This window comes from Symphalangus syndactylus, chromosome 13 (assembly GCF_028878055.3).
Source record: "Symphalangus syndactylus isolate Jambi chromosome 13, NHGRI_mSymSyn1-v2.1_pri, whole genome shotgun sequence".
In the NCBI taxonomy this organism is placed as follows: Eukaryota; Metazoa; Chordata; class Mammalia; order Primates; family Hylobatidae; genus Symphalangus; species Symphalangus syndactylus.
Genome location: NC_072435.2, coordinates 119,701,234 through 119,729,022, shown reverse-complemented (window position 1 = coordinate 119,729,022; position 27,789 = coordinate 119,701,234). Strand labels below are relative to the sequence as shown.

The 27,789-nt window shown below is 49.4% G+C and overlaps 1 protein-coding gene across 8 annotated transcripts in view; it reads right to left on the bottom strand.

Annotated features, from left to right (window-relative positions):
• DNAH10 (dynein axonemal heavy chain 10) overlaps nt 1–27,789 on the bottom strand; it is a 172,308-nt gene that overhangs the window by 3,322 nt on the left and 141,197 nt on the right. For all 8 annotated transcript variants that reach the window (XM_055237938.1, XM_063614577.1, XM_063614581.1 and 5 more), the window contains 19 exons: nt 22,344–22,525; nt 21,105–21,241; nt 19,031–19,248; nt 17,793–18,014; nt 17,345–17,492; nt 15,611–15,890; nt 14,531–14,760; nt 13,395–13,668; nt 8,550–8,654; nt 7,985–8,139; nt 7,161–7,315; nt 5,540–5,723; nt 3,767–3,967; nt 2,887–3,096; nt 2,610–2,705; nt 1,800–1,971; nt 885–1,016; nt 511–722; nt 250–417 (listed from right to left, as the gene is read on the bottom strand). In XM_055237938.1, coding sequence (XP_055093913.1) covers nt 250–417; nt 511–722; nt 885–1,016; nt 1,800–1,971; nt 2,610–2,705; nt 2,887–3,096; nt 3,767–3,967; nt 5,540–5,723; nt 7,161–7,315; nt 7,985–8,139; nt 8,550–8,654; nt 13,395–13,668; nt 14,531–14,760; nt 15,611–15,890; nt 17,345–17,492; nt 17,793–18,014; nt 19,031–19,248; nt 21,105–21,241; nt 22,344–22,525 — 3,481 coding nt within the window. The remainder of the gene's footprint in view (nt 1–249; nt 418–510; nt 723–884; nt 1,017–1,799; nt 1,972–2,609; nt 2,706–2,886; nt 3,097–3,766; nt 3,968–5,539; nt 5,724–7,160; nt 7,316–7,984; nt 8,140–8,549; nt 8,655–13,394; nt 13,669–14,530; nt 14,761–15,610; nt 15,891–17,344; nt 17,493–17,792; nt 18,015–19,030; nt 19,249–21,104; nt 21,242–22,343; nt 22,526–27,789) is intronic.

The window sequence follows — 27,789 nt, the reverse complement described above, 5'->3', positions numbered from 1 at the left end:
TGCCAAGATATACGCTTAGATAAAATAATCGGGTATGTATAGTATGCTTCAAAGTCTTCAAAAGAAAAAAGAAAAGGAAAAACGAAGATACAGATATGCTTGTAAGAATCTCAGACCATTTCCAGAGCACCCAATAAACTTTAACAGAGGTTACTGCTGGGAAATGGAAAGAGGGAATTGGGAGGTGGTTTGAGGAAGTCTAGGTTGACACCTGAATCGGCAGAGAGGAGGTAGTGACGTGCAACTTACCCACAACATGTACTGGCTGAACCGCCGCAGGAAGTAGACCATCCAGTTTCCAAGGGACTTTAAGGTGTCAGGAGCAAGCCTTCTCCAGATATTAGGGATATGCCCGATAAAAAGAGACCTGGCCACATCGTCTAACTCATTGCTCATTCCAACTTCTCCAGCCAAGGCCTATTTAGAATCAAGAGCAGTCAGGCAGGACTCTATCAAAACCCCAGGTGCCAGGTATCTAGGCAGTAATCTGCACATGAGAGACAGGCTCACCCTTTGAAGTTCAGCTAGAGACTTGGTCATCCGGACCACAAGCTTGTTGAAGCGTTCCAGCTCCTGCAGGAGCACCACCGAAGTCGGGGGGATTTCTGTTCCGAGGCGCTTCCTCACCTGGTCCAAGTCAAAGACTTTGGGCATCTTGTTTTCTATGTCTTTGGCCACTTGGCCAATATAATCATCGCGGCTGATACCACTGCTGGATTCCCCTAAAACCAGGACACTTTTCAGAGAAAACAAGGCATCTATGTGCAGAACCGGAGCCTCCTGAGCCTTCTGGTTCTGGGAAAGGCATCAGCAATGTGGGAGGGCTACAAGAAGCAATTGTAAAACCCAATCAAACTAATGAAGTCCTCCTGAGTAGAGTTTACCTGTCTGAGGCTGCAGCTCCAGCAGGTGAGCCCACATGTCTCGAGCCGCCTGCGTGTAATAGCCAATCTCAGCGTTGGGGTGGAGACCAAACACTTCTGGCGTGTTGGCAAGCGGGAGGGCCTCGATGGCTTCTGCAGTCACAGAGAACAACGGAGGTGGCACTGTCCAGCCACCTGTGCTTTCTCAGGGCCCACAGCCTCAAAGTCCCCAGATATGCAAGACTAATTTCCACTGTTTAGAGGGTGACTTTTTTTTTTTTTTTTGAGACAGGGTCTTATTCACCCAGGCTGAAATGCACTGACATGACCATTGATCACTACAGCCTCGACCTCCTGGGCTCAAGCATTTCTCCCATCTCAGCCTCCCAAGTAGCTGGTACTACAGGTGTTCACCACCACACTCAGCTAATATTTTTATTTTTTGTTTTTTTTGTTTAATTTTTTGTTTTTGTTTTGATTTTTTGTTTATTTTTTGTAGAGATGGGATCTTGCTTGGTTGCCCAGGCTGCTCTTGAACTTCTGGGCTCAAGCGATCTGCCCTTCTTGGCCTTCCAAAGAAGGGATTACAGGTGCGAGCCACCATGAGTGGCCAATGACATGTTTTTAATGTAAAAATTCTACACTACCACACCCAGTCCAGCCATATGTTCATCTTTTATGAAAATGGCTCAGTGAGCTTCACTGTGGCCACTCTGCCTTTCCAGGTGGAACCTGATTTATTTACCATCATTCCAGGATGGGAAATCTGAACTCTATCAGCTCTGCAGCCAGGAAGCGTCTGCCGAGCCACCTAACAGGCTTAACAGACCACACCTGACCAGCCGAGGAGCCCCACCAGGAGAGGAGCCAGTTGAAATGCATGGTCTCCCTTAGAAAAAGCCTTGAAAATATATTTTCGTGTCTGAGAAATCTCACCAACAAATTTCTCCTTTTCATCACCCACAGGGATTTTGTAGTCCACTTCCTTGTTCCGGAAGAAGTGGAATGGCTGGAAAGTATCAAAAATGAAGTCCCCCAGGTACTCATCCATGTAGATGGTCAGGATGCGGCGATCAAAGCTGTCAATGGCCCGTCCTCCATACATGACCTAAAATTAGAGGGCCTGAGAGCTAGCCAGGAGCTCAGAACCTACTGTGTGCACCCTGGGGGCCCGGGGCCAGAGGCTCGCTCAGGGTCAAGAGACTCCAGCAGCCTGGCTGCTGCAAGGCTCGAACCTGTGGACTTGCATAACCTTTCGGGCCACTGTTCACACAATTGATCTGTGGCTTTGCTGGCTTCCCAAGGGATCGGACCCAAAGCAATAAGAAGCCCTCAGGAAGTGTTGGGAGCTCCTGTGCAGCAGGCAAAGACCCCAAACACATCAAACAAACAGCTGAAGAAGCCAGCAGCTGCTTCTGTCTTTGGAATTGATGTCACTGCCTGAGCCGTGTGCAGACCACCGGGGACGCTTCCTGTGAGCTCTGTATACAGTGACAGCTGAGGCAAGGGGCTAGAGGATGCCTAGCCTGGATCCCCAGCCATGGATCCAGCTGAGGGAACCTCCATGTGAACAGAACTCACTTAGGACAAAGAACAACCAGGTGAGAGCAGAGAGAATGTCACAGAAACCCAAGGGGAACAGGAGCAGAAGAGGCTGGTTCTGAGGGTTCAGAGGAAAATAGGGGCACGAGGCCACAGCTATGTAGCCCCAGAGGCACCTGCGGAAGGATCCCCGGTCACCCCTACCTCTCCGATTAGGTACTTGAGGCTGCCCCACGGGATCCTCGGGTCCCGTTGCTGGAAGGCTTTCGTTAAGTACGTGTTCAGAATTTCCATGCAGACCTTGAAAGAAGAGAACACGCTCAGTTATACTGAAACCCACACCAAGCTGTTCATAGTCTGATACTTTTCTGAAAAGGCTGCTGGGAATGGTGCAACCCTGCTGTGGTTGAACCTGAATGAAAGTCGGGAGGAAGCGGGCCGCCTAAGGAAGCCATTTCCAAGGAGAAGCAGCCGCTGTCACCTGGAAGTCAGACTCATTGAAGTCATAGTACACGTTCCAGCCAATCTTCCCAAACTTCCTTCTCTCCTGCACCACAGCATGAAAGAACGCCAGCACGTAGACCAGAGGCTTGAAGGCAGGGTGCGGGCACTGGTCCAGCATTTCGTGAGAGATCTTGAAGTAAGTTGCCCTCATGTTGAGTTTCAGCCCATTGGGCGGCTCGGTGACAACCTTCAGAAAAGAAGAAAATGCACAGTGATGGAGACCGCAGACCCACAAGCTTGGAAGAGTGTGCACAACGCAGGCACTGTGCTTTCCTTCCTCTCTACGGAGCCATCTGTCTGAGACCTCCAATAGCTAAAGTCTCTTGTCCAGGGCCCAGGCTGAGAAGTTAAAGGACTAGATGTTCTGGCTCTCAGGGTCAAGGGTCAAGAGTCTTTGACCTTCCTCTGAACCATGAGATCCTTTACTATATATAAAATGAAAGTAAAGTCTTCCCTCCACCTCCCCAGAGAGAGACAGAGAATGACAAAACCTTTCCAAAAGAATTTCCTGGACAATAAATTAAATGGGGCATGTAAGCCACCCGAAACTTCTGCAGTCAGCACGAGAGAACTGCAGGCTGTGGGGAGCCCATGAAGTTTATGAAAAGTAGCGTAGATATTGTTAGGGACACATGCAGAATTGGTAGAGATAGGCCTGGGAGTCACAAACACCCAACCCAGGACAGCGGCTCCCTCTAAAGAGAGAGGTAGGATTGAGAAGGGTTTCAACCGCAAGGTTTCACCTGCAGCCTGAGGTTTATTTCTACAGGGACACAAGCACACCCGGCCCCAAAGCAACATGCTGGTGGTCTGAGAAGCTGGTGCCGGGCATGTTGATGTCCACCCTGAAGCCAGACCTTTAGGGACTTCTGCAGAATCCCAATGGGGAAGCCCTTGGTGGGGTCCGTGGTGAGCCACAGGCGGAAGTCGGGGTGGGGCTTGGTGATCCTCTCCAGGGACTTCTCCAGATCTTTCAGCCACTTGACCAGGAGGTGGCAGTTCTGCAGCATCAGCCACTGCCCCCGAGCCACCGCCGTCTCCAGCAGCTGCAAGGCCACCTGCGCCAGGGGAGAGGGAAGAGGAGAGGGGTTGGCATCCAAACCCAACCCCGTGCTCTCCAGAGACCCACTCCACACCCACAGAAGGGCGATGGCCAGCTCCAGCAGAAGCCAAAAGAAAGCCGAGGATCCAGGAGCTACAAGGGGAGCCTTCAAATAAACCATCTTTGAGAAACCCCGTGGGCCCCGTGGGTGCACTGAGCTGGTCACACACAGCCTGGAAGACGGGTGAGCATTTTGCACTCATTGGCCTCCCTGGCCCTAGAAGTCCCAGCTCCTCCCACACAGTCGCTCCTGTCCCCTGAGGACCCCTAAGCAGGGCTGCAAGAGACCAGCTAAAGCCCACCAGGAAGTAGGGACTGTCCTGGCCACTGTAAGATCTTCAGGGCCCTAGGCCTGGAAAACAATCACCACGTCCCCTCCCAAATGTAATTCAAAGCACAAACAAGCTAAACACCCAAATCAAGCCTTGGTTTCTGAAATAGCTTAAAACACATGAGTGCTGACGTTACAATAGCTTCTTTCAGTGTTGTGGTTAAGAGACCTGGCCCGCCTTGCTGGTGCCCAGGGCTTGCCTCCTGGGCCATCCAGCATGGGTATTGCCATCCTCATCTCACCCAGGGGCTTCCAGCAGCAGAGGGGCTCACCCAAAACCTCACAGTTCATAGCAAAGCCAGGACTGGCAGTCAGCTCCCTCTGACCCCCACACGCATGCCTGCGACCATCAAACTTACTGACGCACAGGCTTTTCCTGCAAGCTTTGTCCCACATTGTACTGAACTTGTGTAGCAAGTTCTAGCAGGGAGCACTGTAATGCAGAGAGGCAAGACCTCAGCGAAGAAAGCTCACTGGCTCAGAAGGGTAGGAGGATTTGCACCACAGTTCTGTCCTGAATGGTCCTGGGCTCAGCCTCTCTTGACCCACTCCCTTGGCCATGCAACTGGGGCCATGATAATCCTGATCCACAGAGAGGCTGTTCAGGGACTAAGGAAGGTAAAGACTGTGTGTGAAAGGGCTTTGAAAACAGCACAGCCTGAGCATCGTGGCTCATGCCTGTGATCCCAACACTTTGGGAGGCCGAAGTGGGAGGATCGCTTGAGCCCAGGAGTTCAAGACCAGCCAGGGCAACATGGTGATGTGTTTGTATTTTCCTCTACAGAAAATACAAAAAACATTAGCCAGGCATGGTGATGCATGCCTGTAGTCCCAGCTGCTACTGGGGAGGCTGAGGCAGGATGACCACTTCACAATCAGGAGGTTGAGGCTGCAGTGAGCTACGTTCACACCACTGCACTCCAGCCTGAGTGACAGAGCGAGACCCTGTCTCAAAAAGAAAAGAAAAAGGAAGAAAAAAAAGAAAACAGCACAGCACCATGATCACAACACGAGGTTGTGAAATCATAACTATTATCGTCATCTTCCTAGTGTTTCATTACTGCTTCTTAGCTCGGAAATGCATCCAACTTATTTGTGGAGTGGCACTCTCAGCTTAAATCCAGGTTAGCTCCTTCTTAGCAGACACCAGGGACCTCGCCCTAAATGTAGAGCTTGTTCCTTTCAGCCACAAATTACCTTTTCTTGACCTTGACCCATTGCAAGGAATTTGAGGCGATTTCCTCCAAAACCACTTCGCTCTGCTAATTTCATAAGATCACTGGCAGGGTCAGAGCCAGGACTCAGGATAAACACAATGGGCGAATTTGGAGTGCTCTGCTCAAAAATAGCTTCAAAGCTGATCATTGGGGGCTGCACATACCTGGTGAAAGAAACACAGTCAGAAAACTCTCCCACGAGGACAGCTCCAGACCAGGGGCTGGTCTGTCTGATCAGCGCTGCCTCCTCCTGTGTCCAGAACCTTCTGACCATTCCTCTGGGATAGCCCGTTGCAGTCTTCCCTGCTTTAGATTCTAGTTTCTATGCATGTCTCCCACCCTGATGGGGAACTCTTGAGTGACAGGGACTTCTCTGTACCTCCTGCACACTTGGTTCAGTCGGTTTGTGCTGAGCTGGACACCTCAGCTTGCCCTCCAGGTGGGCCTGCCCATGGCACAAAACCCTGAGGTTCCACAGGCGTGTCCTGAATGGTCCACATCTTGAGTTTTGAGTTTTGTGTGTGGGTTTTTTCTTTCTTTCTTTTTTTTTTTTAATTGAAAGATATAATCTCACTCTGTTGCCCAGGCTGGAGTATAGTGGTACTATCACAGCTCACTGAAGCCTCAAACTCTTGGGCTCAAGCAATCCTCCCACCTCAGCTTCCTTAGTAGCTTGACTACAGGTGTGCGCCACCACGCCTGGCTAATTTTTTTTTACTTTTTACTTTTTACTTTTTAGAGGCAGTATCTCACTATGTTGCCCAGGCTGGTCTCGAACTCCTGGCCTCAAGTGATCCTCCCACATCGGCCTCCTGAAGTGCTGGGATTACAGGTGTGAGCCACCGCACCTGACCCAGATGTGCATTTTAAAATTCATTGCCAACAAAAAGATATTGGGATATTTCAGGTAAAAATCTGAAGTCCTAGCTTCTTTCAGAATCAGAGGATCCAGCCAGTGTTGGTTCCTAGTGGCACCTGGTATCAGTCAGCAGGAGCTAAGGGCAGCTGCCCAGGGACCAGGACCCCACCCAGCCTCATCACTCACTGCCATGGCCTGCTGGCTGCAAGGGCACATCTGAGCTGCAGTCCCATGCTCTCTGCCTCGCTTCGTACCCCATGCTAGAGCTACATTGTCCAGTGTGATGGCCATGAGGCACATGCGACTACTCAGCACTTAAAATGTGGCTAGCCCCAATTGAGATGTGCTGTAAGTGTGAATTCACACAGGATTTTGAAGACTTAATACCAAAAAAAGCATGTAAAATGTCTCAATCATGTTCATATTGATTATACATTCAAATGATAATTTTAATATATTCATGTAAATAAAGTATGTTATTATAATTCATTGTGCCCATTTCTTTTCTAATGTAGCTACTAGAACTTTTGAAACTGCATATGTGGCTCACATTGAATTTCTTGTGACTAGCGCTGTTCTAGAATATTGAAGAATTCTAGAATATTGGCTATGGAATATTGTACAGACAGGGTGGCGACAGCTGTCTCGGGAGCTGGTCAGCTTCTGCTTTGAGTCCAAGGTGGGAGGATGCTAGAGATCCCACCCCACGGAAAGTGGCAAATCAACAAAATGACACACTTACTTCTCTCCCACTGTTACAGTCACATAGTCAGTCACTGCCCGATAGACCCGATCCACGCGGAAACAGCGCAAAATAAGCAACTTCTGGAAAGGAGTGATGTTGTTATCGTAACCCAAGGGGAACGGAAACTGCTCCAGTGAATCCAGGTCATACCACTGGGAAAAGCAAAGAATATTCATTGTGGCGTCAACTCAGAAATGACATAGGTCCCCATTTGTGTGTGAAGGTGGCAAAAGCCACTGGGAAGGTATAAGAATCTATGGGTGTACTAACTGAAGGCCACCTGGTCAGATCTGTCATTCTCTACCCCCAAAGGCTATGGCATTGAGAAATGAGCAACTGAGTCTTATTCACTGAGTCCCCAGTGTCCATCAAGGGACATGGTACATGGCAGATGCCCAACAACTACTTCTTGGATGGATGGGTGTGTAGGTGGATGGATGGATGGGTGGGTGAATGGATGGGTGGATGGATGGATGGATGAGTAGGTGGGTGGGTGGGTGGATGGGTAGATGAATGGGTCGGTGGGTAAGTGGATGGATGGGTGGGTGGGTAGGTGGATGGGTGGGTGGATGGGTGGATGGATGGATGGATGGATGGATGGATGGATGGATGGATGGACGGACAGACAGGTAGATGGTTGGATCTCCCATACAACTAGCTGAATTAGCCAGAGGAGAATTCCAATCAGGGAGTTAGAGGGCATCAGTTACACACTGAATGGGTTACTCAAAGGAGTGTCTTAAGGGGTTGGGCCACAGTTGAGGTTTGGAGATTGTTGACATGTGGGGAAGGAGAGGAGGAAAAAGGGAACGTGGGCTCACCTCCTGCCAGATAGTCTGATTATTCTCAACATCATCAGGAAGTTGTCCAAAGTTGTCTGAAAACATTTCTGATAAAAGAATGATATCTTCCCATCCTTGGTCAGACAACCAAGCGCAGGGCTTTTTTCTTTTGCTTTTCTCCAGGGAAATGTTTCCTAATCACAACAGAAGAGAAGCAAACAGCCATTGTGCTGCTAACACAAAGCAAGCAACTCTGCTTCGACTTCTCCCACTTTTGGGAAAAGTCCGCTTCTCAAGAAGGAGACTGGAAAGAGGAAGTGGCCCAGGCTTGCCCTCGTCACCGCCAGTGATACCAACCAGGCGCTCAGTGCAGCATCCAGCTTCCAGCCTCAGGGTGGCCCTGAGACAGAGGCTGGCTGCTCTGAGTTCAACCAGAGCCATTTCTGAGGCTGGAATGATCAACTGGAATAGTGAAAAATGCAGTGCTGTTGGAAGCCAAGTTTTAAGGAGAATTTTTGTTATTGTTTGTTTTAATGGACAAACTTACACACATGTATCATGTGGGCAAGGAGACGGGAGGAATGAAGCTAGGCAAATTCATTACCTTTTAAAAAGAAATCTAATTCTTCTTGAGGGACTCTCCCTTCTGCTTCTTCTATCTTGATGGTCATATTAAAAGAAAAGAGTAGCTTGTGCCTCTCAAACAGCCCTGGAGGGAAACATCAGATGAGTATTGATTTCTTAAAATTCATTTTAAAAAAAACTGAGTTTCTTATGCACACTGTGCTTAAATGTAAGAGAAATGAAACACTCAAACTGTATGGCTGCATTTAGCCCTCTTTGCAACTAATGTCCATGAATATCTAAGTGCAAGAAAGATGAGCTCAGTTCCTAGGTCATGCCCCAGTCTGTAGTGACATGCTCCTGTATGTAACGGAAGTAGCCGTGTCTACAGGAGGTGTAATCACACCATCCTGGGAAGAGGAAAAGCCAGTGAGGGGCAGTACAGTAGGGGCCGCCCTCTCCACTGAAGGTAGGTTGTTTGCCTGACTCCATGGCATTCGTGTCCATTAGAGTCTAGAAGAGGTGTTGGCAAACTTTCTACGAAGGGCCAGATAGTAAGTATTTTTGGCTTTGGAAGCTAGATGGTCTCTGTCATAACCACTCATCTCCACCATTGTAGTGCAAAAGCAACCATAGACAATATGTATACAAATGGATATGGCCCTGTTCCAATAAAACTTTATTTACAAAAGCAGGCAGTGGGCCAGATTTGGATGCTGGCTAGGGGTTTCCCAACCTCTACTGCAGAGGACACACACTCCATCAACAGACTCTCTATTGATGGATGCAAACTACCAGCTTTCTTCTTTTTTGCTTTTTAACATAAGACATGTGTTCCTGGAAAAAAAATTGTATAAGTCAAAATCTGTAATTTGAATTCACTTTATATGTGTTAGGAGGGTTGGCTACTTAAGTGAGCCCTATAGAAACAATCTCTTTCTGCCCAACTGTTTGTTAAGGGCTAAATTATATTTCTCCAAACTTCATATGTTGAAGCCCCAACTTCCAGTACCTCAGAATATGACGGTATTTGGAGACAGGGTCTTTAAAGAGATGATTAAGTTCAAATGAGGCCATTAGGGTGGGCCCAGTCCAACCTCACTGGTGTCCTTATAAAAGGAGGAAATGTGGACACACAGAGACACCAGGGATTCACACGCAGAGAAGAAAGACCTTGTGCGGACAGAGCAGGAAGACAGCTTCCTACAAGCCAAGGGGAGCGTCCTCAGGAGAAACGAAACCCACCAAACCTTGATTTTGGACTTCTCACCTCCGAAACTATGAGAAAATAAATTTCTGTTGCTTAAGCCACCCAGTCGGTGGTTTTTTGTTACGGCGGGCATGGCAAACTAATACACCCAACGCTGGTGCATGGGAAATATCACTGTCAGTGCTGTGTCTCAGCAGAAGAGGACTGGAAGGGGACACGAGTGTGCCCCACCCACCCTCTGCTTCCTAAAGGTCACTCTACAGGCCCCTGGTTAAAAATGGCCATTCTGAGTTTATCCCAACTCCTTTCCAAAAACCAACTGAAATGGTGAGTTTTTTTGTTTGTTTTTTGTTTTTGTGCAGTGGCACGATCTCGGCTCACTGCAACCTCCGCCTCCCGGGTTCAAGTGATTCTCCTGCCTCAGCCTCACGAGTAGCTGGGACTACAGGCGCCCGCCAACACACCCAGTTAATTTTTGTATTTTTAGTAGAGATGGGGTTTCACCAGGTTGGCCAGGATGGTCTCAAAGTGCTGGGATTACAGGCGTGAGCCACCGCACCTGGCCTAATGGTGAGTTTTTTAAAAAGGTATAAGCTCCCAGAAAATTGGAGAAAAGACAATAGCAATAAAATTTTGCAAGCTAGGCCAGGTGTGGTGGCTCACATCTGTAATCCTAGCACTTTGGGAGGCCAGGGCGGGCAGATCACTTGAGATCAGGAGTTCAAGACCAGACTGGCCAACATGGCAAAACCCTGTCTCTACTAAAAATACTAAAAATTAGCTGAGTGTGGTGGTAGGTGCCTGTAATCCCAGCTACTTGGGAGGCTGAGGCAGGAGAATCACTTGAACCCAGGAGGCGAAGGTTGCAGTAAGCTAAGATCGCACCACTGTACTCCAGCCTGGGCAACAGATGACATTCTGTCTCAAAAAAAAAAAACAAAAAAAACTGCAAGCTACAGACAGATGGACAAGTGATAACTGATTTAGCAGAGCTGAGAAAGTTGACTCTCACATGAGGAGGAGATTAAGCTGAGATGCAAACCACAGAACGCATCAAAAGCTCAGGAACTGGCAGTACCAGATCCTTTGGAAGTGTGGGTGAATGTGGGCTAAAAACAGGAAGATGGGTGGACAGCTTGTTTGACAAACCGTCAGATCCCAGATCCCCTCTCACTCCATGCTGCCAGGCAACTGCCCGCCCCAGCCACGTGAACTTTGGAAAAGATAAAGCAGGGTCCCTGGACAGGGGAACACCAGGCATAGTTGAGGGGAAGCCGTACTGAAAATATGGCTTTCGGTGAACGTTTTCATGATGAATGCTGAAATCGACAGTCTTCTTTTCTCACTTGGTTCCATGAAGGCTGGCAGCCAGGATTACATACTAGAGGAAAAGGCTGAAGACTCTTCACTGGGGGATCGTAAAGTCTCACGAGAAAAGAACTACATGTATTGGCATTTGAGAGTTCCTCCAGTGACACTACAGAGAGGCGAGCCGCAAAATTCAGACGACGGGAAACAACCCAGCAATCAGGCAGGTTTCTTCCACAGATAAATGCAAGGGGTGGGGCAGACACGGTGGCTTATGCTTCTAATTCCAGCACTTTGGGAGGCTGAGGCAGGAGGATCCCTTAAGCCCAGGAGTTCAAGATCAGCCTGGGCAACATGGCGAGACCACCATCTCTACAAAATTTTTTTAAAAATTAGCCAGGCATAGTGGCATGCACCTGTAGTCCCAGCTACTGAGGAGGCTGAAGTAGGAGGATCACTTGCGCCTGGGAGGTGGAGGTTGCAGTAAGCTGTGATTGTGCCACTGCACTCTAGCCTGGGCATCAGAGCCAGACCCTGTCTCCAAAAATAAATAAACAAAAATAAAAATAAATGCAAGGGGGAAAAGAGAGAAATTAAGTGACACAACCAATTATAATGTATAGACCTTAATGAGGTCCTGATTTAAAATAATGTGAAATATGACATATAAGACAATTGGGAACATTTGAAAACCTGAATATGATGATATTCAGGAATTATTAATTTGGGGGTATGATAATAGCCTTATGTCTATGTTTTGAGATAGAATCTTTCTATTTTATAGCAGGGATGGGCAAACCACAAGCAAGGGGCCAAATCCAGCCTGCTGCCTGTTTTTGCTAATAAAGTTTTATTGGAACACAGCCATGGCCATTCACTTCCATATCATCCAATGGCTGCTTTTGTGCTACAATTGCTACCATGCCCAGTGGGGCCTGTGGCACACAATTGCAGAAGTGAGTAGTTGTGGCAGAAATCACTTAGCCTTCAAAGCCTAAAATACTATCTGACCCTTTCCAGAAAAAGTTTGCTGACCTCTGTTTTAGAGATACAAACTAATACACTTACAGATAAGTGATCTGAATATGAAGCAAATTTTCAACATAATCTGGGTTGATGGGGAACCGTGTTACACATAAACAAATCCAGAGCTGATCATTGCCAGGTGAGGGCTGTGCAGACGATCATGACACTATTCTCTTTTGCACATGTTTTCCATAATAAAAAGTTTTTTTAAAAAATCAATGATTTAGGGGTTGAAATATATGGTAGTCACTTTGGAAAACAGTTTGGCAGTTCCTCAAAAGTTAGCCATAGAATTACCCTATGACCCAGCAGTTCCCCTTCTAGATATACCCCCAAGAGAATTAAAAACACACATTCACACAAAAACCTGCACACAAATGTTCACAGGAGCATTGTCTTAATAGCAAAAAAAGCGAAACAACCCAAATGCCCATCAGGTGACAGGTGGATAAACACAGTGTGGTCTGTCATGGAATGTGACTCAGCCGCAGACAGGAATGAAGTGCTGACACACACAGCAACACAGATGAACCGTGAGGTCACGAAGTGGAGTGAAAGACGCCAGTCACGAAGTCACACAGCATATGATGCCATTGACATGAAGTGTTCAGAGCAAGTAAATCCTTACAGACGGAAGGCAGAGCGGTGACTGCCAGGGACTAGGAGTGGGGGGCAAGGGGGTGACTGCTAATGGGTATGGGATTTCATTTCGGGGCTGGTGGAAGCGTTCCGAAGCAAGAGAGTAGTGATAGCTGTACAACTGTATGAATATGCTATGAATCACCACCGAATGGTACATTTTTAAAGGGCGAATTTATGGTATGTAAATTGTGTCTCAATAAAGCTGCTATCTTAAAATTCAGTGCTTTAAACATTCCTCTTGTAACATGCATCGCCACACTTAAGAATGCCATTTGGAGCTGGGCATGATGGCTCACACCTCGTAATCCCAGCACTTCGGGAGGCCAAGGTGGGTGGATCGTTTGAGCTCAGGAGTTCGAGACCAGCCTAGGCAACATAGTGAAACCCCATCTCTACAAAATATACAAAAACTTAGCTGGGTGTGGTGGCATGCCTTTAGTCCCAGCTACTCTGGAGGCTGAGGTAGGAGGATCACCTGAGCCTGGGAGATGGAGGTTGCAGTGAGCCATGATCGCACCACTGCATTCCAGCCTGGGTGACGGAGCAGGACCCTATCTCAAAAAAAAAGGAAGAAAGAAAAAGAAAAAAGAAAAAAAATGCCATTTGGTAACTTTCCATTTTCACACATCACGTTTCCTTAAAGCCACATCTGGCACACCAGGCTACACTGATGTGTCCTCCTCTGTGGGGAGAGCTCACCTGTGCAGCCGTAGTTATAGATGTTGAAGGTCAGCGTGTCCATGATGTTCCTCAGGCGTTTCATGAGAATGGAATCAGGCAGCGACTTCTTCAGTGACAGCCCGAAGACCTCTAAGAAGGCAATCAGGGAGTACTGGTACATGGAGTTCACCAGGGCCATCTCAGACAGGACAAAGAACAGGATGGCCCCCCTCCTGGCTGCTGGCCGGTAGCCATCCCGCAGCCTGTCGATGTCCAGGGCTGTCTTCTCTGCCAGCTTGAGTTTCTCTGAGACCTGAAGAAAAGCACAAGTGACCCTGGAAACAGGAAGACTGAGATGTGGGCAGAGGGCAGGAGGGACAGGGGGACAGCAGAGAGGTACGTACAATGCTTCAGGGCTTTGAAAGCATCCAGGGACTGCAGGGGACCGAGGGCACACACCCTCTTGTAGGAAGGGGTGAATATTTGTGGCTGACGCCCCTGCACCCATGACCCCTTCCTCTAGTAACACTGCTTGTAAGTCTCCGGTACTGCCCTCTCCCTTTTCTTCCCATACGGGGTTCCACCCCGACTCCAGGAGATGTGACCCAGGCCCAGCTAACCTGAGCCTAGCATCCCCAAGCTCCCGGGACTGCTTTGGGGTAGGAATGTGACTTAAGTGACTCTCAGGACCTTCACGGTAGGAACAGGAAGATTCTCACTTATCCCTTTGGGTTTGGACCTGAGAGGACGTGAGGCCAGACCATTCTTATGACTGTGTGGGGAGCTGGCAGAGAATGACGCCAACCCAGTAGAAGGCCCAGCCCAGAAATGGACAGAAACCAAGTCCTCCTGGTATTTTTGAAGTCGTGGATGCAGCCCCACATGAGGCCATCTCTGGACTTTTCTGCTTTCTCAGCTGATAACTTCCCTTTTGACTTAAGCCAGGCAAGGCTGGATTTTCTATCACTCTCGATTTGAAGAGACTGACCTGATGCCCAGGAATCCCTGGGAACACCTTTAGGGCTCCCCTCCCCACAGCACATCCCAATAGAGGTGGCTTTTTATCCCTGAGATCACAGAGCCCCGTTTTCTCATTGAGCAGACAGAGAAATGGACGCTCCAACGGCACACACAGGCCCCATCTGGCTCACGGCCTTTCCCACTGTGGTTGCTACCTCTGTTGCCTTGGATTTGGTCTCCTCCAGTGTGTGCACCAGGTCCACGTTGTCCAGCATGTTCCCGGTGGACGTGGCCAGCTCCCGAAGGAGGGAATCTTCCAGGTCCTTGAGCAGGTTCTTGTTCTCGCTGGTCTCCTGGATGAGGTGCTCCCGCTGCTCCTCCAGCTCCCGCCTCTCGTAAGCCACCAGCACGCTCAGCAGCTGGTCCTCCAGGCCCTTCAGCGTGACTGTGGGGGACAGTGAGAGGCCCTCACCACCTGCGGCCCCTAATAACAGTCTCTCCCGCTGCCCTGCTGTGACAGGACAAGCTTAGCGTGGGTCTCAGCCAGCAGGTCAGAGGCACGAGAATTTACTGCCCACCAAAGTCACTCTACAGCAGCAAGGTGGCAGACAGGGGCAAAATAGCGATGCTGTGGTGCAGAGTGGTGGACAAAAAGAAAAAAACACACTGAAATAAAACCCAGGCTTCCACGGACTGGGGTACCATAGTTTAAAGTATGCCCAGACTGGGCGCAGTGGCTCATGCCTGTAATCCCAGCACTTTGGGAGGCAGAGGCGGGAGGATCACTTGAGCCCAGACGTTTGAGACCAGACTGGGCAACACAGAGCAACCCCATCTGTACAAAAAAAGATAAAGAAAAAAGAAAAGAAAGTATATCCAAATCAAATTAACCTGTTTACGCAGGAGCATGACAACCCTAGAGAATTTGAGGGAGAATATCCAATTTCTATCAGAATTCAACTGGGAGGAAGAAAAAAAATTCAGCATCACAACATGTATTTTAAATACACGAATATAGAGTAACTTCCTGCCCCAACAGACAGAGATCCCATCCCACCCCGTGTGTGAACACGTGAGCCCACGGCCCCGTCTCAGCATGACTCACGACAGGTAACTTATGGCCTCACACCTTCTAAGTGGTACCTAATTGGTGAGAGCTGACTAGTCCAGATATGCCTATGAGAGAACGATCTGGGGTCACTGAGTGAAATGACGTCCCATGAATGCCTTGATCTGAGGCTGCGGTCTCCATCATAACCATCTTAATTAGCAGTGGAGGTTCTACACGTTCTTACCAGTGTAATTGATCACCATAGCTTTCCCAAACACGGATGGGGAATATCTGGGATTGGCCAGCTTGGTGTTTAGGTACAGTCTGAAATTTGAATCATAGTCAACTTCCTTGTCTCCCAGGATAATAAATTGCCGTCCTTGGGAGATTTTTATATTTTTTTCTAAGACGTTATCAATCACAGGATCGATGTATTCATCAACATCGCAGAACAGGAAAGGGGTCCCATACTTTATGGACATCTCTAGCTGCTTGAGGAAGTCAGGGTCGTTAAAGGAAGCGACCTGGAAGAGAAGGGAGGCAGATGCTGAAAGCCCACATGTTTAACTGTGGCCCTGACAAATATAAGGGGAGAATGGCTTGGAAGTGGGAAGTGGATGGGCCAGGAACTTGGAGGGGGCCAGAGGTGAAAAGAAGACAGAAGCAAGGGGTATAATGCATATACACCATGAGGTCCAGGCTCAGGGCAGGATCTTGCTCAAACAGGGTGGAAAGGAAAGGAAGGGGATTCCTCAGCCCCTCTCCCGTAAGCTAGAACCCCTCCTCTTTAAGAGAGAGGGTAGACGTTGGAATTGGACTAGGGGTAGGCTGACAATTGCAGTGCTCCCTGGCAGGCTGAGGGAAGAGGGAGTCTGGGAAAGTTCCTTCCCTCATAGTATTTGCTCCATGGCAGCTCCATGTGCATTTTGGAGGCAGACTGTTCCCCTGACCTTGGAGTACAAATGGGCTTCCCCTAACAGCATGCAAATACCTGGGATCGAGGACCAGAAAAAAATAAGGAAAAGCTAAAATTGAAAATAATTAATTTGTTCATTAGCTCAGCAAAAAGTGATCGGGCCGCCCCGGCAATTCCATTCCTAGGTATCGCCCCAAGAGAACTGAAAACACATGGCCACATAGAAACGTGTGCACCAACGTTCACAGCGGCATTCTTCAAATAGCCAAAAAATAGGACAACCCGACTGTCCCTCAGCAAATGGATGGATGAACACAATGTGTCTGTTCATACACCGGAATACCATTCAGCCCGAGGAGGGAATAACTTCCTGACGCGCTGCAGCAAGGACAGACCTTGAAAACATCAGGCTGAGTGAAAGGCGCCAGACACAAAAGGCCACACAGCGTCTGAGTCCATTCCTAAGAAACGTCCAGAGGAAGCACATTCACAGATGGAAAGCAGATGAGTGGCTGCCAGGGGCTCGAGGAGGGAGAAATGGAAGGACTGGAGGGGTGATGGCTAAAGGATGCAGCATTTCTTCCAGGGATGATAAAAATGTTCTAAAATTGACTCTGGTGATAGGTATACAACTCTGTAAATATACTAAAACTCAAACTGAATTGTATGTTTTCAGTGGGGGAATGGTGTGGTATGTGAATTACATCTCAGTCAAGCCATTACTCTCACCGCTCCTCCCCTGCATCCCCATCCCCCACCTCAGCTCCCAAAAATAATGACTGAGCACCCAGACCAGGAACCCCGTACTGGGCAGAGGAACATGAAGCTGAGGTTGCTCGCAGCCTGCGAGGGGAGAGGCAGAGTTCGTGGTGGTTTGAGCTGCCCTGGCAGACCCACGGGATGGAGGCGGAGGCAGGGGAGGGCTCCGCATGGGGGTCAGGGTGGAAGCATTTCAGCCCAGCCTCGCTGAGGCTAGGGACTGCCAGGTACAGGAGGTGGGAGGGGCATTCTCCAGAGAACAGGAATCGGGGGCAGAAGACACCCTGGGAGGAGCTGCCGTACCCGCAGATTGTTCTTCTCCTCTTTTCTCTTGATCCAGTTGAGGGCCTGCTGCTGGGGGTCGATACAGAGAGGGAAGCGGCTGGCCCGGGTGGTGAGGATGCCATTCTGAATGGAGAGCTCATCGCGGGGAAGGCCCTGGGATCCCCATCTGGAAGAAACAGCCATCGGGAAATGAATTTCTCTCACCAATTTGTGAGCCAAGGGCTAAGGGTGGTAGGACTGGCCTTCCAGAACAATCTACCCATCCCCAGGCTGCACAAGCCTCCTCAGATGCCAGGGAGAAGGGCTCTGTGCTGGGTTTGCAGCTTGCCCGGCCACTTCCATGCAGTCAAGCCAACTGTGGCCCTGGTGATGCCCCCCAGGCCATTGCCTCCCCCCAGGGTGACACCCACGTAGACCCCTGTGCTAAGGTGTCCCCTCCCTCCTGCTGGCTCAGGGTGCCACGCACCTGCTGATCTCAACATCGTCCGTGAGCAGGCTTTCCAGCCGGAAAGGCTGGCTCAGGGGGATCTCCCGTTCCAGGATGTCGTTTTGCCAAATCTGGTTGACCATCTCGTCACGGAACTCCCAGGTGAAGGCTCCCTCGTAGCTCAGGAAAGCCGCGCAGAGCAGGCAGTCCCCCAGCAGCTTCACGCGCCGGTGCATCAGCTCATCCAGGTCGTTCAGCCACCTGGCACGGGAGGAGAGGGAGGCTGCCGTGAGCAGTTTACCTTCTGGCCACAACCAAAAGGAACATTCCAGAAGAACCAGCTTGATACCTTGCTAACAGGGCTAGCCAGATGGAAATGCGTTTTGAGATATTCTTTCCTTGTGGGGAACAGAGACCAACAGCTTATCTTGCAACTTCCCACCCTAGTGAACCTGGTGTTTGGAGCCAGCATCAGGCAGGGGGCTCAGTAAAGGCCTGTGGTCTTTATTAAGTAGTAACCACATCGCGTGGATCACATTAAGTAGTAATCACGTTGTTTCCGAAGCCTTAATCAAAAACGTATAAATCAGCCCGGCAGAGCTAACAAGTTCTGGCCTCACTCAGTGACAGAATTCCACCCAAGATAAAAGAAAGCATCTGTTTCATTTGGCCTCTTCCAGTAAATGCCCCAAGACTTAGGTTTTAGAAATATTGAAAATTGTTTCCCACATGCAAACAACATTTTTCAGTGTCTTCTACACCACATTTACAGATACCAGATTCAAAATTGTTGCCCTATTCGGTGAATAAGCTGTGGCCAAGCGGTCTTGCTCATAAATATCAAACAGCCCCATCACTTAAGACTGAAGCCCAGGATTGAACATGCCACTGGGACCCTTAGAAGGCATCTGTGCGGTGACAGAGATGGGCTTCTCCCACAGACTTTTCTAGAAAGGACCCAGGGGTTAGAGGTCACCAAGAAGTGAACACTTCCCAAACCTAGAGCACCCTGCTAAATGGTATGGATTCCCCCGTCTCCACAGCTGCACTGCCTCCTTGACCCTTAGAAATTAATAAATAACACTCAGTGCCTAATACAAACAAGAGTCTATAAAATAGCCGTTAGCTGCCATAAACATGATAATAGGAATATAAGACCTGGTCACATGGTTTTCACATAAAAACACAATGTGAGATAAAGAATCAACATGGCGAGAAACTCTGTGGGTGACGTCCGTTTACAAACCGCAACAGGCGGGCTCGTGAGCAGCGCTGACCTGATGTTTTCCAACCCCAGACCCGAGATGAGTTTGTCTGCAGCAATCAGCCGCCTCTCCATGACCTCGGCTTCTTCCTGCAGCTTCTGCTTTTCCAGTATGGCGGCCTCATATTTGGCACCCAATGTTTCCATCTCTTTCTGAATTGCTGCCAACTCATTCTGGATCCTTTCCAGTTCCCGTTTAGTGAGGTAAAAATTCCGCTCCAGCCTGGCCACCTAAGTGAAGACAGTTTGCAAAAAGATGGGAAAAAGGACGGTGGTGGGGCCGCGATCCCATGGCCTCAAACCAGGCCACATGTCCAAACTGCTCTAATGGTGTCTGTGCTTTTCGGAGCCACTATATGCTATGTTGAGACATGTGGCTTCTTAGTTTCTTCTTCAACTGTTTGCTGCCAAAACTCTATGTCGCATTAGAAGACACAGCACCCAAGTTAACAAATGGTTTTACTTTCATATACTGAGGTCACAGTAAGATGACACTGTGGTTCTGAGTCAAAAACTCCAAAGAGTATACCATAGACAATAACAGGATTCCTACTGGTTCTAAGTTTTCTGAATAATACAATATAGAGAAAGGTCATAATATGACTCAAAATGATCAAATCAACCTTATTCTCTTTGTATTTTGTGATCTTCATGTGACTTTGGCCCCGCTGCTCTCAACTGGGGTAGGTTTTGTCCCCCAGGGGACGTTTGGTAATGTCTGGAGACATTTCTGGATGTCACAGCTTGGAGGGAGGGTGCTACTGGCATCCAGTGGGCTGAGGCCAAAGATGCTGCTAAACATCCTATAGTGCCCAGGACAGACCCCTCCAGGACAGACCTCCCCCACCCCGGGACAGACCTCCCCCACCCCGGGACAGACCCCTCCCCGCAAGACAGACCCTCCAGGACAGATCCTCCACCAAGGACAGACCCCGCCCAGGACAGATCCCCCCTGGGACAGATCACACCCCAGGACAGACCCTTCCCAGGATAGACCCCCCCCAGGGCAGATCCCCCTAGGACAGACCCCCCCCAGGACAGATCCCCCCCAGGACAGATCACCCCCCAGGACAGACCCCCCCAGGACAGACCCCCCCATGACAGACCCCCCCAGGACAGACCCCCCCAGGACAGATCCCCCCCAGGACAGACCCCCCCAGGACAGATCCCTCTCCATGACAGACCCCCCCAGGGCAGAACCCCCCAGGACAGACCCCCTCCAGGACAGACCCCCCCCATGACAGACCCCCCCCCAGGGCAGAACCCCCCAGGACAGACCCCCTCCAGGACAGATCCCCCCAGGACAGACCCCCCCAGGTCAGACCCCCCCCAGGACAGATCCCCCCCAGGACAGACCCCCCCAGGACAGATCTCCCCCCAGGACAGATCCCCCCCAGGACAGACCCCCTGGGACAGACCCCACAGGACAGACTCCCCTCCAGGACAGACCCCCCAGGACAGACTCCCCTCCAGGACAGACCCCCCCCACCACAGCCAGGCAGCACTTCAACGGTGCTGCAGCTGAGAAACTGCTTTGACCCTAGAGAAACAACTTTAAACATCTTTACGTCTTTTTTTTTTTTTTTTTTTGAGACAAGGTCTCACTCTGTCACCCAGGCTGGAGTGCAGTGGTACAATCACGGCTCACTGCAGCCTCCCAAGTAGCTGGCAGTACAGGTGTGTGCCACCATGCTCGGCTAATTAAAAAAATTTTTTTTGTAGCAACAGGGTCTCACTATGTTGCCCAAGCTGGTTTCAAATTCCTGGGCTCAAGCGATCCTCCCATCTGGGCCTTCCAAAGTGCTGGATTACAGGCATGAGCCACCACGCCTGGTCTGAACATCTTTATACCACACTTTCACAGGAAGTTTGAAACTCTTTCAAACCTCAGTCTTGTCCACACCCACACTATGCCTAAGTGATAGTGGTGTTTCAGGATTGCCATTTATTGTGGGGTGGGGGAAAAGTTTATGCAGCTTGAAGTCAGAACCTTGGGAGAAGTTTTTCAGCAAAGGTGTGCACATGTGAATTCTGACTCCGAATGGGTCCCTTGGCAGTGGTGTGGCAGTCCTACATTCGGGCACTACCTTCTCTCTTTTAGGCTTGATTTCTCTGAAAACATCACAGTAGCCCATTACAGCTTCGACAAATTTCAGCATCCCCAGCCCGGCTTTGCTGACAGCTTCCATTTCTTCATTTGTGGTATTAAGAGTCTTCAAGAGGCCTAACGTGAAACATGCAATAATTTTTATGAGTGGCAAGCTTCATCTTGGGAACACAAAATAGACAAAATAAGCGTAACTAGTTTCTTATTCTTCAGTGGCCCTGTGAGCAGAATGCACACAGCTCTCCTACGGCCAACAGCGTGGTGTCAAACCAGGATGGGTTCTGCATAAATGGATGTTTCAGATGTGGGTGAGGGGCATGGTTTACTGCCCCCCGTGATGCAGGTGTCACACAGGAGACCCAGGGCGTAACGGAGACTCCCAACTGGGCACTTAGGTGGCTAACTGGAAATCACAGGCCATTACAGGTCACCTGTTACCTTCACCCGCACCCTCACCCCAGGAGTAATTTCACATAAACGGAAGTCCATCCAATGAAGATTCAGATAGAGGGAGTGCCTTGGGTTTTTGTAGTGGTTGGGGTCATTTGTGTTGAGATTGCTTTTGTTTTTAAGGGGCTAAGAAAAAGCATTTGATAAGAGTCTAAATAAACCATCAAACATGCATTAACTTGTCTTGCTTTTCACAAAGACTAACACCCTTCCACTATCACTGCCTGGCTGAGCACTGGGCAGGGTCAGGAACTGAGCTCAAAGGGAACTCAGTCCTATAACCAAAGATGGAGGAGAGGCTGGCCATCAGTGGTGCTGCCCACCCCCGTGCCCACTCCCCAGGGACCTCCAGAAGACTTGATACTGACAAGAGGAGAAAGGGGGGAAGTCAAGGTGGGACCAGCTCTGAGCTTCTGCATGTGCACTGAACAGCACAGACAGAACAACACTGGGTGAGACGCACAGAAGACAAGGCTGGGCTAGGTTCCAATGAGAAGATCCTGTTTCCTGACAGGGAGAGCTAGGACTAGTGCTGAATCAAACCCTCGGTGGGCACGGCTGCCGCCGCGCATCCCCAACCACTCTCCCTGGGTCACGTCATGGGGCTGCTGTTTTCCTCTGGTGACCATCAGTTGCCTGTTCCATCTGATACCATCTGACCAGAAGGGGAGGGCCTGCCTGCAACAAGCCTCCTTGCCCTCCATCCCTGTCCCAGAGCCTGAGATGCCAGACCGAGACCCTGGCGATTCCCACACGTGGCTACACTCACCTTTGATGTTTTTCACTTGGCTCTGGGTAATCGAATCAAAATCAATCTCCATCAGAGACCTCAGGAAATTCGGGTCGGACATCATGCCCTTGGCGGTTTTCCAGTTGAGCTCTTTGTACCCTTTCATGATGAGGATGCATTCGCAGACCGTCTGCACCTGCTTCGGGGGCTTAGCAAACGACCTGGCAAGAAACCAAGGCACACGTGGGTCACAATCCCAGGATGTGGCCAGGATCTGGCCTGAAAGAGAGCTCCAGAAAAAGGAGCTCAACCCAAAGACAGTCCCTGGAGCTGATGCTGCATGCAAACGAAAGAAGCCAGGTCCCACCACAAACCGCACTCCTGGGTGGGAGAGTCCCTAAGGGCGGGGCCGGGTCCCCCTCTCAGGTTCCAGACCAGGCACCTGGAACGGTGCGGGGGCAGCATTAAAATACAAACCCAGGCCGTCCCCGGAGCGTCTGGATCAGTGGTTAGGGTGCAGCCTGAGCACCTATGTTTTAATTACACCCTCGGCTGATTCCTCAGACTCTAAATGGTGGCTGCCGTCATTATTGTCTTTATCAGCATCACCATCACCATCACCACCACCATCATCATCTTTCCCCATTTACTGGATGGATAAACAGGGTCCTGGGACCTTGCATGACTGGCTGTGCTGACGCTGCCTGGGAGGCCTGGGGTCTCTGCATCCTGGGCTCTTTCCAGGCTATGTTGCCCCGTAATTGTTTTCTGTGGCTTTGATAAGACTAGATCATCACTCTGCTCCTCCAGAACACAGATGTCCACTGCCCTTGGTCCTCTGGAGAACCAGAACTGCCAACGGAACAGGAGACAGAACAGCAGCGATGGTGCAAAGGCCGGAGAAGGAACCGAACCCACCTCACTGGGTCATCCCGCTGCCAGGCAAGGTCAGTGAAAGCCATAGGAGTCTCCCAGACCACGCCATGGAAAGACAGAAGTGGAAGGAGAACAGTGCAGACAAGGCAAAGCAGGAGAGGAAGGAAAAGCAGGAGAGAAGAGCAGGAGACAGAGGTCCCAGAGGGCAAGGATGCAGTGTGGGGCGGCCAGGCAGGGGCCCAGGCATTTGCGCTCTGGTAGGAGGCTGGGGTGAGCCAGAGAAGAACGAGGGGGATGGAGGGACAGAGGGGGAGACACATGCACAAGGACAGAGACAGAGACAGGGAGACAGGGAGGAGACAGAGAGACAGGGAGGAGACAGGGAGACAGGGAGGAGACAGGGAGACAAGGAGGAGACAGCCTGAGCAGACAGCAACCTGGAGGCTTTCTGCAGTGACCAAATCCCCCACTCCTCCTGACCCCGGAACCCTCACACACTCCCACACAGACAGCAGAGGAGAGAGGGCCCCATAGTGTACGGACAAGCCAGGGCAACAGCCAGGAGGGAGGGCGCCCACACTTCAGCACAAAGCCCAGTGATGAAAGAAACCGCCCTGGGTCACCGGGGAAAGGCTCAATTACACTGATGTTGGCTGCTTAGGAAAGTGGCGGCGCTGTCAAGTGTCTTTAAAAGGTCCCTTCAGGGTGGATGGAAACCAGGCCCCCGGCCACTGCTCTGTGAACAAGCAGGTGGGGAAAGAATGCGGGAGATGTTTTCAGATTCAAGACAGGAAGAGCCCAGGCCTGAGGCAGGGTACTGAGCCCTTGGGCAAGTTAGGAACCAGCCAGGGTGTCAGTTTTCCCATCTGTAAAGTAGAGACGCAGAACCGGAACCTTCCAGTTCCCAAACCCTCTGAGTCTACGAAAGTGAAGTTTTCCGCTGTTGGGTTACAGGCCACGCTCTGGGATCTCACTTACCCAGAACACACCACTTTCCACAATGCCAGATGACCGAGGTGTGTGAAATATTGAGGTTGCAAGTCAAGAGAAATGGAGACGTCTGTTTAATTTGATTCCTTTCTTCTATCACCAAACAAACTCAGGCATGAGAAAGGGAGAATGATATGCTACCCTCCCTAGAAGAAAATAATCATTTTAAACCCCACTCCCCACCTCCCAGTACTCTACCCCTGACACACCAGCTGTCTCTGCTTTTTCTCCAGCCGAGCTCCTTGCAGCCTCAGAGAAGGTGCCCCTCGCCCTTCATGACCATGGCTGGGTCAGGTCCCAACATCCACTGTCGGAGCAGCAAGGGCCTTTCCTTCCTAACCTAATCCTACATCATTTCCCCATGCACATGGGATTCCTATAGGAAAACAGTGTCAGCGCCACGCGGGGAAGACCCTGCCTGCCTGTCTCACTGCCGATGGGCCCCAGTGCCTGCTCAGGGCAGGGGTGGGTGGGGGACAGACACCCAATGACTATTGAATGAATGAAAGGAAGAAAAGTAAAACTCAAGAGCCAGCAACAAAGGGAGGTTTTTATAGTTTTATAGTTAGAGAAGCATCTACTTCTAATCTTCATGACTCTTCATCTTCCTGCCTTAACATTTAATGATTTCTGCAAAGAGGATTGAGTATGATAAGAAGGACGCGCTTTTTAAGGACTTAAAAGATTATAAAATTGTCAAGATGTAAGTGCTGGCTCATTGTGCTTAACATCCAAATGACCTGAGAAAAGCCAGATTTTACTCATCTGGAAAAACTCAAATTGGATCCAAACTCACACAGAAGCCCAGGAAAAAAATCCTCAATAGATAAAAGATTTAAATATAAAAAATTAAAACATAAGAGTACAAAAAGAAATCATGCGGAAATTATTTTACAATCTTGCAGTGTGATCAGGCCTTTTAACTAGGACACAATATCCAAAAGCCACAAAATAGGTCAGGTGCGGTGGCTCATGCCTGTAATCCCAACACTTTAGGAGGCTGAGGTGGGTGGATCACCTGAGGTCAGGAGTTCAAGACCAGCCTGGCCAGCATGGTGAAAGCCCATCTCTACTAAAAATACAAAAATTAGCCAGGCGTGATGGTGGGTGTCTATAACCCCAGCTACTTGTGAGGCTGAGGCAGGAGAATCGTTTGAACCTGGAAGGCGGAGATTGCAGTGAGCCAAGATCGCGCCACTGCACTCCAGCCTGGGCGACAGAATGAGACTCTGTCTCAAAAAATAAATTAAAAAAAAGCCACAAAGGCCGGGCGCGGTGGCTCACTCCTGTAATCCCAGCACTTTGGGAGGCCAAGACGGGTGGATCACAAGGTCAGGAGATCAAGACCATCCTGGTTAACATGGTGACATCCCATTTCTACTAAAAATACAAAAAAAAATTAGCCAGGCGTTGTGGCGGGCGTCTGTAGTCCCAGCTACTCAGGAGGCTGAGGCAGGATAAATGGCGTGAACCCGGGAGGCGGAGGTTGCAGTGAGCTGAGATTGTGCCACTGCACTCCAGCCTAGGTGACTGAGCAAGACTCTGTCTCAAAAAAAAAAAAAAAAAGAAAAGAAGAAAAGAAAAAAGCCACAAAATAAAATATTGCTAAAATCTGCCGCATAAAAATAAACATACATGGCAAAAACAAACACACACACAAACCTCATAAACAAAGTCAAATGGCCCATGACAAACCAGGAAAAGATTTTCAACTCACCTTATGGATAAAAAGCTGATCTCACCATTATATAAAAAGCCCCTGGAAATGGTTTTGAAATAAAAAGCAACAATAACCACGACCCAATAGATAAGCAAACCAAGTTCACAGAAAATGAAATACACATAACTCTTAGACACATTTTTCACATAGGAAAAGAAAAAGGCCAGCCTCACTCACACTAAGAAATGCAAATTAAAACTACACAAGTACCACTCTTCATCTACAAAATAATGTAAAAATCCAAACATGTGATTTCGCCCCCTGTTGGTGAGTCTAGGAAAAAGCAGGTACTACTCATTTGGATTGTTGGTGAGGATAAATAGGTTCCATCCCCATGGCGGGGATTAGGCAACAGCTATGAACGTTATAAATGCCTACACACTGGGACCCAGCAATTCCACTTCCAGAAATGTATCCTGCAGGTGGACTCACCCAGGTGCACAATGAACTATGGTCAGATTTATTCTTTGCCACGCTGTTTGTAAAGGCAAAAGACTGGAGACATGATCAATTTATTTAACAAACTAATCAGTAAGGGCTTGTTAAATAAATTATGGCACAGCCACACAATGGGATGTGAAGGAATGTTCTAAAATATCAGGGAAGTTCATCATGTATCAACGTGCAAAAGCTCTCCAAAATATATTGCTAAGCAGAAAAGATGCAGAAAGATATGCATAGGGTGTTACAATTTGTATACAAAAGAAGGAAAAAAGGATTTGCAGGTATCCCTTGCTCTCTAAACCCTCAGAACCTGAAGTCAGGAACAGAAGAGACTCTTGTGTACCTGGTTGCCTTGGTCATGCATGAAAATCCTCAGGATGTGGATATGAGAAATGGTATACCCATACTACCTGTTGCAGTGTGGGAAGGTGACCACAGCTGATGGAGGACACAGTGGCCGTGGGCTTTTCCCAGCATACCTTTTGGGTGTTGGAGCCATAATCATGGCTAATGCTTACATGGCTCTGACCATGTGCCCAGCCCAGTTCTTCACATATAGGCTCATATGATCCTCATGAAGACCCTGATACAGCCGAGGCAATTCTTATCCACATTTTACAAATGAAGAAACTGGAGCACAGAGAGGTTAGATGACTTGCTAAACGTCACACAGCAAAGAGGCAGAGCTATGTATGAATGTGTAAAAATTATTCCTTTTGTACTTTGGCTTTCTCAGGGGTGAGCTGGGCACCTGTCTGCAATGCCTGTCTCACTGCAGGGGACACATGTCAAGCTCTCTATTTGGCCCCATGGAGGCTCCCTCTCACCCCTCTACCTTGGGTTGATGGAAGGGACTCACCATTCCTTCTCTTCAAATAAATCCCCTTCAAAAATCCTTCCTGGTCTCTGCTCTCTTGATGTTTTTATGCTGCTGACCTGGGAGCCGTGCCCCAAATCCTATCACCGGTAGCTAGTATTTCCCTGGAGGGTGTGTGTGCTGACCGTGTCTCCTACCCCTCCGCTGGGTGTGCACGTCCACCGTGTCCTGGCATCTCAGCCTAAACTTTCAACGCCTAGTGCTGAAGTTTTAATACATCCATCCTTATACCTTCCTTGACACCATCCTCAACACTGAACTAATGACTTCTTGCTGACAACAGCGACACCTCCAGGTGACCTCCCAAGAATGAACCAGGTCCCCTGTCCTGGAATGAGATGAATTCTGTGCTCAAATTCACAAATGTTTCATCAACAAGAAAACAAGGGCATGGACTTGGACAAGGAGTGCTGCTCAGCCTTCACAGGCAGCACAGAGGCAGAGAAACAGGAAGCACAGGGAACACGCACCGCTCCACCGGGAGCCTAGAATGAAATCCCACCACTGACCCAGGAACGGAGCCTCTCGGCTGCAAGACCCGTGTGTGGGGCCAGGAAGACTGACCTCCTTCCGGATGA